Consider the following 16,397-nt stretch of genomic DNA (forward strand, 5'->3'; position numbering starts at 1 on the left):
GTAAACAGAAAACTAGAAAAGAGGACAAGTAGAAGGAGGCAGAAAAAAAATCAATTCATAAATGACTAACCCACTGGATTGTGTGGATTGCATGATGAAAAAGCGTTTTGATCAGCGGAAAGTTTAAAAGAATAGGCCTGCCTCATGAGTCCCTAATCAATGCTGACCTACACCAATGAACTACTTATGCTAATATGTTCACTAAAGTTTAAATGTTACACTCAGACAGATGACATATTTCTCTTCAAGAACAGTCAGCACAATGTCCAGATTCTTCACTGTACTTGTGACTTTTTTTAAGTTTATTTATTTTGAGGGGGAAGGGAGGGGCAGAGAAAGAGGGTGAGAGAGAATCCCAACGAGACTCCATGCTGTCAGCTCAGAGCCTCATGCAGGGCTCAAATTCACAAACCATGAGATCACGACCTGAGCAAAAATCAAGAGTCCAATGTTTAACCAACTGAGCTGCCCAAGAGCCCCTTGACTGTGATTTTTTTCTTTTTCTAAGAGATAAATAAGGGCACCTGGTTGGCTCAGTCAAAAAAGCATGCAACTTTTGAGGTCAGGTCATGAGTTGAGTCCCATGTTGGGTGTACAGATTACTTAAATAAATAAATAAACAAATAAACTCAGGGTGCCTAGGTAGCTCAGTACAGAGCCTGCTTGGGATTCCAAATCTCTCTCTAAATAAATAAACTTTGAAAAAATAAACAAACTTTGAAAAAGAGAGAGAGATCATTGACAGGGACTTTGGAATCTCTTTAATATACACAGATAATGGCAAACACATTTATTTACAGTTTTCTTTCTGAAAAAACAAACTTTCCAGAAGTCAATGTCTGTTATATGATAGCATGTATCTATCTTGTTTCGTGTGGGAGCGGTGGGTCACATCTTTTGTTATAATGGATGATGTTGAAAGGTACTTGATGTGGCAGTTGAATGCGACAGCAGCGGCAGGTACCCTTCTGACTCTCTTTGCAATCTCCCTTTCACTTCCGGAAACATGGCCTCCGGTGTGGCGGTCTCTGATGGCGTCATCAAAGTGTCCAGTGACGTGGAATTGTGTAAGTCCTCCACACCAGAGGAGGTGAGGAAGCACAAGAAGGCGGTAGGCTTCTGCCTTAGCAAGGACAAGAAGAACATCATCCCCCGAGGAGGGCAAGGAGAGCCTTGCCAGACGATGTGGGCCAGACGACGGACGACCGCCATGCCACCTTTGTCAAGATGCTGCCACACAACTACTGCCACTATGCCCTCTATGACACAACCCGTGAGACCAAGGACAGCAAGAAGGAGGGCCCGGTGTTTATCTTCTGTGCACTGGAGCCTGCACTACTTAAGAGCAAAATGATCTCAGTCAGCTCCAAGGACGCCATCAAGAAGAAGCTGACGGACATCAAGCATGAATTACAAGCAAACTTGTTGTATGAGGAGGTCAAGAACCGCTGCACCCTGTCAGAGAAGCTGGGAGCCAGTGTTGTCATCTCCTTGGAGGGCAAGCCTTATGCGAGCCCCCTGCAGCCCCCTGCCTGGAGTATCTGGCAGCCCCAGACCCACCAACTGGAGGTTGCAGGCTGCACCCTTCCTGCCAGACTGGAGGGGGTGTCGGATCCCAGCAGGGGGAGGGTAATCTCTTTACCCACAAACAGCCCCCTCACCCCCTGGACCTTCCTCCCCCCCCCCATCCCTGATGGTTCTGACCTCCCCAAACTGCTTTAGATGTGATTCCACTTGTGTTGAAGCAGGACCAAGTTCTCCCCAGCCACCCCAGTTTGGGGGGTCCTGTATTTTTTTAATGACACCCCAATTCCCAACATGCTCCTTCCTTTTCCCACTCTGCCAACTTCTAACGGCAGTAGTGACTCTGCGCTTGTCTATTTAGTTCTGTGTATAAATGGAATGTTGTGGAAATGATCTCTCCTTGCGACGGCTGGTTCCCCTCTTCTCTGTCCTTGGTCACAACTACTTATGGAAGCAGGACCAGTAATCGACCTTCAGTTAAACACACACACACACACACACACACACACACACACTCGTACTTGATGTGACCCATTAATGAAGAATGCCATTTTTGTGCATTAGTCGATTTGCCAAATTCTGATATTTTATAGTATCATCAGCTAGGAGTTATTATGTAAAAGTCGGTAAAATGTGTTTGAGTATACAGGTCCTCAGAGTGCTCATGATCGTGTTATTAAACCTGCATTATTGAGCTTATGGTCTGAGTTTTCATCTAAATTAATATGCCTCAGCCTGAAGGCAAAAGAACATATTAAACTAGGGTTCCTTGGAGAAATGGCTAATTCCAGGACTGGAGCAAAAAAATACAACATGAGCCCTGGAACGACTGTTATGCCAAAAAGTAAGAATGTAATCAAAAAGACAAGGCAGCCAGTTTGAAGGGGCTCCTAACTGGCCAAATATGGACAGTTTGAACATCAAGTATAATAAAGATTATGTATTGCGTCCTATAATCCATGGAATTGAATAAAAATCCACAAGTCCATACTGCTAAAATAAATAGGGAGGAGAAGAAAGTGATTCTTCAGAGAAGAATGCCAACTAATAAATGTAGAAAAGACAATGGAGTTGGAAAATCAACCTTTCTGAACGTTTATAGTAATGACTGATTCAGGGAAGAATTATCAATGGCTGCAAAAAGTAAGGTGAACACATGAGGAACAATAGGATATCTACATTGTCCCAAAGCATTTTACAACACATGTATAAACCACAAAGGGAAAAGAGTGATTTCTAGTGAAATCTAGTGACAGACACCACCTTAATCAAAGGATCAATGTTAACATCACCAATTTTGGAACAAGCAGACGTCATGGGTCTCCCGATGTGATGCGCTGGGAAGAGCACGATAGCACTGATGAAATATCTTGCCCCAAATGCATAACCTAATGTAATCATGAGAAAACATCAGAAAGAAAGAAAGAAAAAACGAACAAACAAGGGACAGTCCACCAAACAATTGACCTACAGTCTTTGAAAAGCAATGACATGAGAGATAGGTTGAATAACTCTTTCAGATTAAAGGTGAGTACAAAAACTATGAAGACTAAATGCCTTGTGTGATTTTGGAGCAGGTTCTGAATTGGAGAAGAGGGGATGGGGAGAAAGGGATTGCCATAAAATTACTGAAACAATTGGTGAGATTTGAATATGGACTATATAGTAGATAATAATAGTGAATCGTTGTTAAGTTTTCTGAATTTGATATTTGTGCTGTGGCTATGTAACAGACTGTTCTTGTTCTGAGGAAATAGCACGGGGAGCATTTACGGATAAAAGACTATGTTGTCTACAACTAACTCTCAAATGGTTCAGGAAAAGCAAATGTGGCAAAATGTTAACAACTAGTGAATCTGGGTGAAGGGCAAGTTCTTTGCACCATTTTTGCCACTCTTCTGCACATTTGGGATTATTAAATGGTGCTTGAACATCTCTTCCTGTTGTGTTATTCCATGGGTCTACAATATTCCTTTTAAGGATGACAACAGCCGCATCTCAGGAAATCCTAGTGGGCATCCTCTCTGCTCTCTGTACTCTATGTAACAATGCTTCATGTCTGAATACCAAGGCCATTACTCAATTTATTGTCCCAATTTTACTGATGAGGAAAATAGAGATTTAGGAAGCCGAAATAATATGTTAGATTAGATGCCTACTCACGACTTAGTGAATATTCACACATACACACCCAACCTCTGTGAGCAAATTATATTTTCCCCATCCTATACTTGTTGGGCTAGCACCATGGGGATTATTCTGGGAAAAGGGATGTTCACAGATAAGACACAAGGAGAAATTTAAAATGGGATTGCATGGTTGGGCTTGCACTTCTGGGATTCTGCCATCACTATGAGAAAAATATGTCTTGGGTAGGCCCAGGGAGGATGAGACATATGTGAAGCGGGCCTGACACTAATTCACAGATTGATGACAGGCCCACCCAAGCCCAGACCAGATCAACCAACACCAAGCAAACCCATGGATGTATGTAATTGGATGTCACTGGGTCTTAGGGTCATTTGTCACAGAATACCAGGGTGGCCACAGGTAACTGACACAGCAAATGTATCTGACATCCCACATATAATAAAAGTTGGAGCCAAGACACTCAACCAAGTTGCTGTGGTGCCTCATACCGTTTCTATTTAAAGAGCATTTCCAGGGGCGCCCGGGTGGCTCAGTTGGTTAAGCTTCCAACTTCGGCTCAGGTCATGATCTCACGGTTTGTGAGTTCCAGCCCCGCGTTGGGATCTGTGCTGACAGCTCAGAACCCGGAGCCTGCTTTGGATTCTGTGTCTCCCTCTCTCTCTCTCTGCCCTTCCCCTACTCACACTCTGTCTCTCTCTCTCTCTCTCTCTCAAAAATAAATAAACATTAAAAAAAAAATTAAGGAGCATTTCCAAATAGGAATAGGCTTGCTATTCATAATGATAATTCATGACCCTGAGAACACCTAAGATACTTTCTGGATCATAAAATAAAAAATGATTATAGCAAAAATTGCAAATGTGTTTTCTGTTTTTCCTAATTGAAAATTATGTCATATTTAATTAACCTTCCTGTTTACCAGCTTGGTTAAATGGTACTACCATTTTTCAACATTAATAACCATCAGAAATATTCAATAAACATAGATTTCAAGTGCTACGCAGTGGAGGCATTGTTTGAATAATCACCAGTCTCTAATGCCAGATGGAAAAATCAATTCTGTAAAAACTGGAGTGGATTTTCTAGCAGGAATTTTTACTCATCTGTGTCCTAAGACACCAGAGAATAGATTTTTCGGATGTTTTGATCCTCTGGTTTTAGTCTTTCTTCAAACCCAAACTGCAAAATTACACCTGTTCTTAAATTTCAGATCCAAAGCAAATTTCCCACTTAAACCTAAAGATATGTTGGGTTTGTTAGTTTTCCTCAATTACTAAAAATATTCCTACATATTTACCAAAATATTGAAAACATATTCTCTTACAGTAAAAAAGGAATTTTTTTTTTTTTTTTAGCAAAGGTGATTTTCTTTTTTCTCTTTTTCTAATTACATTTTTACCTCAAGACTGAACCATGCAACACGTCTCTGGATGGGTAGCACAAGAGTCGCGTTGTGACTGTCATTCAGTTATGCAACAGTGCCCGCGTCTTCCAGCAGATTGACTTTGAGGTAGGCAGAGTCATAATTTCTGGTTAAAGAAATAGCCGCTGCTAATTCTTCTGGGACAGTGCTGTCAGCATCCATTCAAATGAGATGGAGAGGAAGGGGGGAGGGAAAGGAGAGAGAGGAAAAAGCAAAAAACGGGGAAATGGCAAGTTAATGCTCAGTCATAGGCTATCACATACATGTGTGGGACGGGAAATATAATACTATGAGAACCAGAGTTTGTCTCCTCCAGAACCCCTAATAAACACACATAAAGACAAACTCCCTAAAACACAACCTTATTTTCTGATACGAAAGACTGATTTGTTTCCTTCCTGTTATTAAAAAAAAAGGCAGCTTATTTGCAGAAACTGGAGTTTAAGATAGCTGTGGTGGCATTGTCTACAAAGCTGAAAGATGCTCTTTTTTGTTTCATATTCTCATTAACGAGAGAAGCAAAGGGGATGTGAAATAGAACAAGCTCTGTAAAAGAATGGAGTGCAAAGAAGTCTCCCACTGACATGAAAAAGTCAATTCGAAATGTGAGCTAATGTCACAAGAATCGAGTTTCAGGAAGTGACTAAATAGATGTCCTTTCCTTTTAGTGGTAGATGGCATAGTCTCCTCATACTCTCATGAAAAATATTTGTTCTTCAGCCATTTTTGCTGGTAAAAGGACCGTGCTGCTTGAAAGACTGAAACAAAACCATTGCTCATGGAAAGGCCTGAGGAAGCTCGAAGAGGCAGGGTGTTCCATTGATTCTCGTTCTTTCTTTCTTTTTTAATTTTTAATTTTATTTATTTTTGAGAGAGAGAGAACGAGTGGGGTCGGGGCAGAGGGAGAGAGAGAGAGAGTGAGAGAGAGAGAATGTCAAGCAGGCCTCGCACTGTCAGTGCAGAACCTGACTGGGAGCTCGAACCACGAACTGTGATCATGACCTGAGCCAAAATCAAGAGTTGGACGCTCAACCAACTTAGCCACCCAGACACCCCTCTCTCCTTAACATTTTTAAGGTTTATTTTCCTTTCAAGTTAGGATGTAAAAGTGGTGAGACATTCTACTCCACTTCTCTAAAGAGGCCACCTCAATTCTAAGAACAGGCACTGTTTTCTGAGCGCTTAGTCTATGCAGGCAGCAGGCTTACGTGATAGAGCCAGGATCTGAACTGAGCACTCTTACTCCACATCTCGTCCACTTAATCTCCCAAACACACATTTGGAAAGCGTGATTCCACAGCTTTCTCCCCCTAGAATCCCCTCACACTCTTTGCTCTAGCAGGCAGTGGCTTGGAAGTGTTTGATCTGTATCTGTAGCCTAAGATACCGATAGATGCCTGGGGTGAGGGAGGAGCACAGGGTTGGAGGATGGGCCGTGTAGGCCTTCTACTTCCCATCTTTGCTCCTCAGGGCTCTGGAGCAATGTATGGGACTTCGGAGAGCAGCCACTGTCCCTGTGACCCAGAGGTTCAAACATCCTCCCTCATCTGGGCCAGTTGAGGGGATGCTATCGCCTTCCACATCCCCTGGCTGGCAGAGTAGCAGAAGCTAATTCTGGGAGAGGCGACCTCTTCCAGGAGCCCAGGCAGGGTTCGCACCCCAAACAGACCTATGGTCTGTCTTTAACGCTCCCATTTCCCAACCTCCCAATTTCCTCATCACTGAATTTAGGTGGCATTAATCCTTTTGAAAGAAGGCTGGACATCAACAAATAAAGCACCTCTCTGAGGCAACACAGCTGCCTTGCCCACCTCGTTCATGCTGCTGTTTATTTAGTTACCAGACCGAACATCACCCCAACTCAGAGTTCAAGAGGTTGGTTTCAAAAACTAGTTGACATAAACAGATCGGAAATGGAATGTCAGATTGAAGTGGCTGAATTACTGTCTGCAGCTCTGAAAGAGCTTCTGTATTACCATTTTGCTAAATATGACTTCGTATCAAGTATCCATTTATTTTCTTCGACCGGAGCAGGTGGCAGCCTAAGTGATTGTGACTGATGCCCGAAATTCCTTAACTGGAAACTGTCGTTTCTATATCAGTTAGACAAAGGTTTTTTAATGCAATCTCCTTCAGTCAATGATACCTCTTCTAGCTCTACAGTAGGTACATTATTACTAACTCATCCCGAGGAAGAAGGGAAAGGAGAGAGAAATTCTGGTGCCTGAAGAGGGGAGGGAAAGATGATATGCTATTAGACAACTGGTTTCTTGAGTAATTTCTTACAACTGCTCTTTTATTGAAGATAGGCCCATCAAGCATTTTCTGAGTAAATGAAAAATGGGAGAGGGTAAGGGAAGAAGGGAAATTTTTGAAAATGGACACTGATTTTACTTCTTTACTTTATAAAAGGTAGTTAAATAGTACTTTGGCAACCAAACTAGAAAACAGTAGAAGGGAAATTCCTCCAGCTCAAAAAGGGAATCTGTGAAAACCCCACAGCTAGCATCATATTTATTGGAAACATACTGGAAGCTTTTCCCTTAAGACCAAGAATGAGACAAAGATCTCCAACCTCACCATTTCTATTCCATTCAGCTAGAGGTCCTAGCCAGAGCACTTAGGCAAGAAAAAGAAAAGGCATCCAGATTGGAAAGGAAAAAGTAAAACAACGTCTATTTGCAGATGACATGATCCTGTATGTACAAAATCCAGCAGAATCCACTAAAAAATGATTAGAACTAATAAACAAGTTTGGCAAAGTATCAGGATACAAAATCAATACACAAAAATCAACTGTATTTTTGTATACCAGCAAGGGACAACCCCAATAAAGAAAACAGTTCTATTTACCACAGCATAAAAAATAGAATACTTGGGAATAAATTTAACAAATGACATGCAAAATTTATATTCTGAAAACTACAGAAAGTTGCTGTGATAAATTGTAAAAGACCTAAATAACGGAAAGTCATCCTATGTTCATGAATCGAGAAGACTTAACAGTTAAGACAGCAATACTTCCCAAATCGACCTACAGATTCAATGCGATCCTTGTCAACATCCCAGGAGGATTTTTTTTCCAGAAATTGATAAACTGATCATAAAATTCATGTGGAAATGCAAGGGACCTTGAATAGACAGACAATTCTGAAAAAGAAGAACGAAGTTGGAGGACACACAAACTGTTGAAAGCTCACAACAAAGCTACAGTCATGAAGCCGCCGTGGTGGTGGCAAGAGGGCTGGCTTATGAATCAATGGAATAGAGATGAAGTCCAGTAATAAAGCCTTACATTTATGTTCAAGTGGTTTTCATCAAAGATTCCAAGACAATTCAACAGGAGAATCATGATTTATTTAACAAATGGTTCGGAGACAACTGGATATTCATATGAAAAAAAAATTAAGTCGTACCCCATCTCACACTACACACAAAAATTAAATCAAAATTAATCATGACCTAAATGTAAGAGCTCAAACTATGAAATTCCTAACAGGCGATACAGAAGTAAATCTTTGTGACCTGGGATTACACATGATTTCTTAAATACCAACCCAAAGTACACAAAGGAAAAATAAACACATTGGACTACATCGAAATTAAAACTTTTTGTGCCTCAATGGGCACAATCAGGAAAGTGAAAAGACCACCTACAGAATGGGAGAAAATGTGTTTAAATCATGTATCTAACAAGGGATTGTATCCAGAATACACAAAGAACTCTCACAAATTAACAATAAAAAGACATATAAGCCAATTTAAAAATGGACAAAGATTTGAATAGACATTCCTCCACAGAGAATATACAAATGGCCAACAGGTACATGAAAAGATGCTCCATGTCATTAAATATAAGGGAAATGCAAACAAACCACGATGATATACCGTGTCACACCCACTGGGATGACTAAAATGAAAAAGATGACAATAACAAGTGTTCATGAATATGTGGAAACACTGGAACCCTCATTCGTTGCTGGTAAGAATGTAAAATTGTGCAGCTGCCTTGCAAAATAGTTTGGCGATCCCTCAAAATGCTAAACATAGAGTTACCATATGATTCAGCAATTTCATTCCTAAGTATATATCCAAGGGAATTGAAAACATGTTCACACAAAAGTGTGCTCACAAATGCTTATACCAGAATTATTCGTAACAGACAAAAGGTGGTTGTAAATGCCCATCTACTGATGAATGGATAAAAAATATAAGTTTGGGAGCACCTGGCTGGCTCAGTCGGTAGAGCATGTGACTCTTGATCTTGGGTTTGTGAGTTCCAGCCTCATGTTAGGTTTAAAGATTACTAAAAAAAAAAAAAAAAAAAATAGTAAGCTTGCTTAAAATGGAATGTTGTTTGGCGATAAAAAAATAAGGAAGTACTGACACATGTTACGATATGAATGGACCTTGAAAACATTATGCTAAGTGAAAGAAGTCTGTCACAAATGATCACAAATTATATGATTCCATTTATGTGAAATGTCCAAAGTTGACAAATCCAAAAAGACAGAAAGGAGGTAGTAGATGCCCAGGGCTAAGGAAGGAGGGAAGGAGTGGAGAATTACTGCTAATATGCATAGGGTTTCTTTTTAAGGTGATGAAAATGTTCCAAAATTAAGTCAAGATGGTTGCACAGCTGTGAATATACTAAAAACCACTGTATACTTGAAATGGGTGAATTTTATGGTGTATGAAATATATCTCAAATCTTATAAAAACACACTTTCGCATAGGATATATTAGAGAAAAAAAAAAACATATCACTCTATCATAGGATTTAATTTTCAAGTTTGGGCTAAGATATTTTTGTAGAAACTGTGAGTTGACTACCCAACAACCATTCATGTTTCTGAGAGTAGAATCCCAATTTGGTCCAAGTTGGAGGCAACAGTTTGCCCTGACCCCAGGTGAGTAGTATTGATTGACATAACTCCTAGTCAATCACAGGATCCTTATTTACCTGGGACAGTGATTGGTTCAAGGTGACCCATCCCTGGCTGTTGACACAAAATGGGAAGCTTCTGCTGAGTCTTTTTTTTTTCTTTTTTTTTTTTTTGGAAAGAGCATGAGCAGGGGACAGGAGCAGAGGGAGAGAGAGAGGGAAAGAGAGAGAATCTTAAGCAGGCTCCACTCTCAGCAGGGAGCCTGATGTGGGGCTTGATCCCACGACCCTGGGATCATGATCTGAGCCAAAATTAAGAGTCTGATGCTCAACCAACTGAGCCACCCAGGCACCCCTGCTGAGAGTCTTAGTGGGATAAAAAGTTCTGGATGAAAAGATCCTTCCATTCTCTGTTTTTTGATTTTAGTTAGTAAGGAAGTGATGCATGTGGAGGCCTAATCATGAAAAAGAGAAGCTGTCTTGAAGCTGCTAGATTAACCATTTCTGGAACAACTTATCTCCAGAGTTTTCATAACACTTGTTAATCAGGCCCCATTGTTTAAACCACATTCTGTCAGATATGCTGTGAATTGTGGCTGCAAGCTTCTAATCGATAGTTTTCTCTTAAGTGGGCTTATTTGTGAATTTTCACAAAATTGCATTTCAGATCTACATCAATGTTCTTCTTTAGACAATGTGATAAAACCGATCTAGATTTTTTCAGAAGACAGGCCTACTATTGGTCAGCGAAAAGTAAAAGAAGAGAGAATCTTGCTCAATGGGAGAAATGACCTTTTACACATGAAATGGATCAGAGTATTGGTCAGCCTTTGTTAGGAAGCCAAGGTGTTCCTAAGGATCACTTGTCAAAATTTCCAACAGGCATCTTCTAGGGCCTGGACTGCAGTGTTCATAAAATTCTACATTCTCTGTTTCTTAATTCTTACATGAAAACTTCTATGATCACAGGCTCATTTTCATACAGAAGCAAGCAGCTGAGCTTCCAGATATGTTAATATTTTATAACTTGGTTAGCTTGGGCAAACTAACAACCAGAAGTCAGCTCTTAATTGGTTGCATCTAATTCTTTATGAAAATTGAAACAACATCTTATTATTCACCATTTAATAAAGTTTTAGAAATTATTTTAGAAGTGAACAAGAGAGATGCCTGGCTGGCTCAGTTGGTAAAGCAGGTGACTCTTGACCTCAGGGTTGTGAGTTTGAGCCCCACATTGGGGGTGGAGATTACATTAAAAATAAATAAATAAAATCTTAAAAAAAAAAAGAAGTGAGTAATAAATAAATCATGATAGAAAAGCAGACATCTTAATAATCCTGAAAAACTTACCCTTTCTCTTTAAATTGTTTACCTTAACAGAAGCCAGGAAATTTGTGAAAATATCTACAACTGCTGATGCCATCGTGGAATCTCTTTATAAATCTGTAAGCCTGGGATTTACACTTGTCTCACAACTGTGATTTAATTCTTTATATCTTTATGTATATAACTGCTGTAAGCAATATGATTGGACCTAAATCAATGCAAAATTTGGCTATGAAATATTGAGACAGTCTCAAATATTATTTTGTGATAGAACTAATGCCACAGTGGCAGATGTAACTGTTGTTTTTTCAATCTTCAAATTTTACGCTAAGAAGGCAATTGGGTAAACTACTTCCAGAATAGCCAAGTGAACTCCATGTACCCACCTGTCAGTGCAACAACCATACATGGCAAAAAAATTTTTTGAGAAATAAAACCACTTAAAGTGTCAAGAAATCGAGACGCCTGGGTGGCTCGGTCAGTTAAGTATCCGACTTTGGCTCAGGCCGTGATCTCACAGTTGGTGAGTTTGAGCCCCTCATCAGGTTCTGTGCTGACAGCTCAGAGCCTGGAGCCTGCTTATTTGGATTCTGTGTCTCTCTGTCTCTCTGTCTCTCTACCCCCTCCCCCAAGAATAAACATTAAAAAAATAATTTAAAAAAATAAAGTTTCAAGAAATTGTCCTAAGGACATGTACTAAGGAAATGAGGAAACATGTATCAGGAAAATATAGTAAATTGTAGTGAGAATAGCAAAAATCTAGGGGACTTAAGCTAGAATCTGCTCCCCCCATCCCCCCATCCAGTTTAGCACAAGTGGGTGTGGCCAAGAAAATGAGGCTGTCTCCCCTGAGCTCCCAATGGATGGCTATGGTGTCTCCTTGGGAGGGACATGCCACAGGCATTTCTCATACCAGCCTCAGGTCTGTATCACAGAGGCTGAGTTCCAAGCAAGTATGGCTGAGAGGTCAGAGGCTTTCTTCTTCCATCAAGCCCCACTCATAGGGCAAAGGATCTACGTCAGGTGTGACAGGCTGAGACCATAGGAGCTCTGATTGCCATCATCTCAGTTCATTCATGGGTCTGAGCATCCACACCAAGAAAGGCAAACTGTGAAGATCAGGGGCCCCTGCCCCCACCCAGCACCCTACTCCTAAAACAGGTGTCACTCACAGAGAAGCACGCCGTTGTCCCTGCCTTTGGCTCTGGAGCCACAGCTCAGATTTTGCCGAGGAGCAGAGGCAGGCTATAAAACAGAAGTTCTCCCCAAAAAGAACTGACTTTATTTGAAACAGAATGTGGGGAAGTAAAAGCCTAAGGACATTCTCAAAGCTAAACCATAGGCCATCTAGTTTCCCAGGGAAAACCAGAGAAAGATACAATTAATAGAGCATTCCTGGGGTTCGAACAGACTTCCAAGACTGGCCTCAAAAACCTCCCCTGGAGGGGCGCCTGGGTGGCTCAGTCGGTTGGGCGTCCAACTTCGGCTCAGGTCATGATCTCGCGGTCCGTGAGTTCGAGCCCCGCATCGGGCTCTGTGCTGACAACTCAGAGCCTGGAGCCTGTTTCAGATTCTGTGTCTCCCTCTCTCTCTGACCCTCCCCCATTCATGCTCTGTCTCTCTCTGTCTCAAAAATAAATAAACGTTAAAAAAAATTTTTTTTTTAATTAAAAAAAAAAAAAAAACCTCCCCTGGAAAGAGGACTGAATTTAGTTGGATCAGCCTGTAAAGCAGTTCAGACACCCAAGGCATTGTCAAAAAAAAAAAAAAAAGATACAGTAATCAGTCTGGCAATTAGTAGAACCTAACATCTGGGTGTGATACCAATAGGGGCAGACAGCTCAACTGAGATTAGGGAAAATGAAGGGCAAAGGGAGCTCTAATAGGGGTGCCTGGGTGGCTCAGTTGGTTAAGCGATTAGGCGCAGATTCTCGATTTCGGCTCAGGTCATGATCTCGTGGTTCGGTTCGTGAGTTTGGGCCCCAAGTCAGGCTCTTCACTGACAGCATGGAGCCTGCTCGGGATTCTTTCTCTCTTCTCCCTCTCTCTCCTCCTAAGCCCCTCAAAAATAAATAAGTAAACTTAAAAAAATAGAACTCCGATAAAACTACTACTATCCTCACACTGCATGGAAAGTAGACTTCCCTAAAAAAAAGTCCAGCCACGATACTAGGCAAATAAACGAACAAACAGCAACATGCCCTAGGGGTGGAGGAAGTCAATGTCCAGAGTTGCTAATAGACATTGACTAAAATTTCCAGTTTTCCACAAGAAATTTGAGACATGCAAAGAAGCAAAAAGTGTGACCCACATGCAAGAAAAAAAAAAAAAGCAGGCAACAGAAACTGCCTGGATCCAGCTGTTATACATAACAGAGAAAGACTTTGAAATGGTCATTATAAATATCCTTGAACAGCTAAAGAAAACTGTGGTTAAAGAAGTAAAGAGGGGCACCCGACTGGCTCAGTCAGTAGAGCACACAACTCTTGATCTTGGGGTTATAATTTCAAACCCCATGTTGGGTGTAGCAATTACTTAAAAATAAAATCTTTAAAAAAAAAAAAAGGTAAAGAGAGGTATGATGATAATGTCTGATCAAATAGAGAAAATAAACAGAAATCATAGGTGGCACCTGGGTGGCTTAGTTGGTTAAGCATCCAACTCTTGATTTGGGCTCAGGTCATTATCTCACAGGGTTTGTGAGACCGAGCCCTGAGTTGAGTTCTGCCCTGACAGCATGGAGCCTGTTTGGGATTCTCTCTGTCTTCCTCTCTCTCTACCCCTCCCCTGCTGGCGTGCTCGCTCTCTCTCTCTCCCTCTCTCTCTCCCTCAAAAATAAACTTTAAAAAAAAGAAATTATTTTTTAAAAAAGAAACAAATGCAGATTCTGGAGTTGAGAAGTATAATAACTTAAATGAAAAATTTATTACAGCAGTTTTGAACTGTCATACAAAAATTATCTATGAATTTGAAGATAAATCAATAGAGATTATAATCTGAGAAACAGAAAAAAGATGATGGAAAACGAGCAGAACCTCAGAAAAATGTGGGATACCAACATACATATAATTGGAGAATCAGAAGGGGAGAAGAGAGAAAGAAGCAGAAAAATCTTCTGAAGAAATAATGACTGAAAACTTCCCATATTTGCTCTAAAAAAGAATAACCTACACATCCAAGTTCAACCAATGTTAAGTAGGATAAACAGAACAAGATCCACACCTAGATACATCATGTAAAAATGTGAGAAGACTTTTTTTGAAAGAGAAAATGTTGAAGGCAAAGAGAAAAATCTCAAAAGCAGTGATTGGAAAACAACTTGTCATGTATGAAAACCCCCATAACATTACCCACCGACTCCTTATTAGAAAAACAAGGGAATCTAGAAGGGGATGTATTCAAAGAACTGTACAAAAAAAATCTGTCAACCAAATATGTAAAACCAGCAACACCACCTTACAAAAATGAAAACAAAAGAAAGACACTCCTACATAAACAAAAACCGAAAGAATCTGTTGCTAGCCAACCCACCTTACAAGAAATACTAAAGGAAGTGCCTTGGGCTGAAAGCAAGTGAAGCCTGATGGTAATTCAAACACACACATGCACACACACACAAAACAGGTAAAGGTAATTAGGTAATTAAAGATGGTGTGAATGCATGTTTCATCTCCTTTCTTCACTTAACTGATTTAGAAAGCAATTAAAATAATGTGGGAGGGTGCACAGGCTGTCCAGGGGGTGGCGCTGTCCCTATTGCACTGGCAGCCACCACCACCACCCCCCCCCCACCGTGGCACATAGGGAGGGAGGGTGGGCCTTCCCAGCTGCTCACTCAGCTCCCCTTGCCTGTAGCATCCCAGCTTCCAGGAGGCAGCAGTGCTCATCCTGTGTCCCGGTGCTGCCACCACCCACAGGCACCGGTGTCAGCCCTGGCCGGGCCGAGGCCGGAGACTGGTCACCTCCTCGGGGAGCCATTCCAGCAGCTCCTCTCCAGGTCCCAGCAATAAACTCCTCTGAAGCTGAACAGTCATTCCCCACACGTTTGTGGGCCCTGGGAATCAGGTAGATTGGGAGGTCACCAGCTCCAAATTGAGCTTGGTCCCTGGGCCCCCTCTGACACTCCCCCTACCCTTGGTTCTCTGGTCCTGAACACCCACCACCTCAGAAAAGGTTCCAGGTCTGGTGGTGTCAGCCTCAAGGACAATGTCCCTGTAATAAGCACTGGGGTGGGACTAGAAGGGGCCCCCACCCCTCCTCCCCCAAGGATGTTGGCATCTGGTCTAACTCCAAAGGGCAGAAAGAAACCCACCTTGTGACCTTGGATAGGTCTCTTCTCCTTATAAGTCAAGTCATGGGCAGAGGTGGGGGCTGGTAGTGGGAGCTCTGCAGGGGTCCAAAACCCAACACCTGACACTCTTGAGACCTCTTGCCCTATATCGATGGGACTCTTCCTGCCCTGGGCTGTGGCTATCTGCCTTCCCTTATGATGAGACAGGGAGCATGCTTCAGTTTGGTTTCGTTTTCAAACTCCTTAAGGAGAGGCCCTGGGTGGCTCAGTAAGTTGATTTCAGCTCAGGTCACGATCTCATGGTTCTTTGGATTGAGTCCCAAGTTGGGCTCTCTCCCTCTCTCTGCTCCACCTGCGCGCGCTCTCTCTCTCTCAAAAATAAATAAATAAACTTTAAAAAGTAAAATAATAAAATAATGTGTATATAATTGTATTGTTGGGCTCATACCACACAGAAATATAATATTTGTGACAATAATATTACAAAGGAGGTGGGTGGGAGCAAAGTTATATTGGAGTAAGAAAATTACACTTGATGGTAATTTTAATCCCCAGGAACAAATGAAGAGGACCAGAAATGGTAAACAAGAAGGTTAATATAACAAACACTATAAACATATACTGCCTTCTTTCTCTTTGTTTCTTTAAAATACATAAAATTATGTAAAGTATGTTATACACACACACACACACACACACACACACATAATAGAAGAAACCACAAAAAAACCCTCAAAAATACAGTGAAAAAAATCATTAAAGGAATTAAAATATTACACTGAAAAATACTCACTTAA

General features: G+C 41.2%; 1 protein-coding gene across 1 annotated transcript; it reads left to right on the forward strand.

The window, feature by feature from the left end:
• Positions 1 to 1,006: 1,006 nt before the first annotated feature.
• LOC131507673 (cofilin-1-like) lies at positions 1,007 to 15,329 on the forward strand. The gene is given in 3 exon segments (XM_058726159.1): positions 1,007 to 1,162; positions 1,165 to 1,629; positions 15,165 to 15,329. Coding segments are annotated over 3 exon segments (786 nt in total).
• The last annotated feature ends 1,068 nt before the right edge of the window (positions 15,330 to 16,397 follow it).

The sequence above is a fragment of the Neofelis nebulosa genome, chromosome 1, assembly GCF_028018385.1.
Source record: "Neofelis nebulosa isolate mNeoNeb1 chromosome 1, mNeoNeb1.pri, whole genome shotgun sequence".
Classification (NCBI taxonomy): domain Eukaryota; kingdom Metazoa; phylum Chordata; class Mammalia; order Carnivora; family Felidae; genus Neofelis; species Neofelis nebulosa.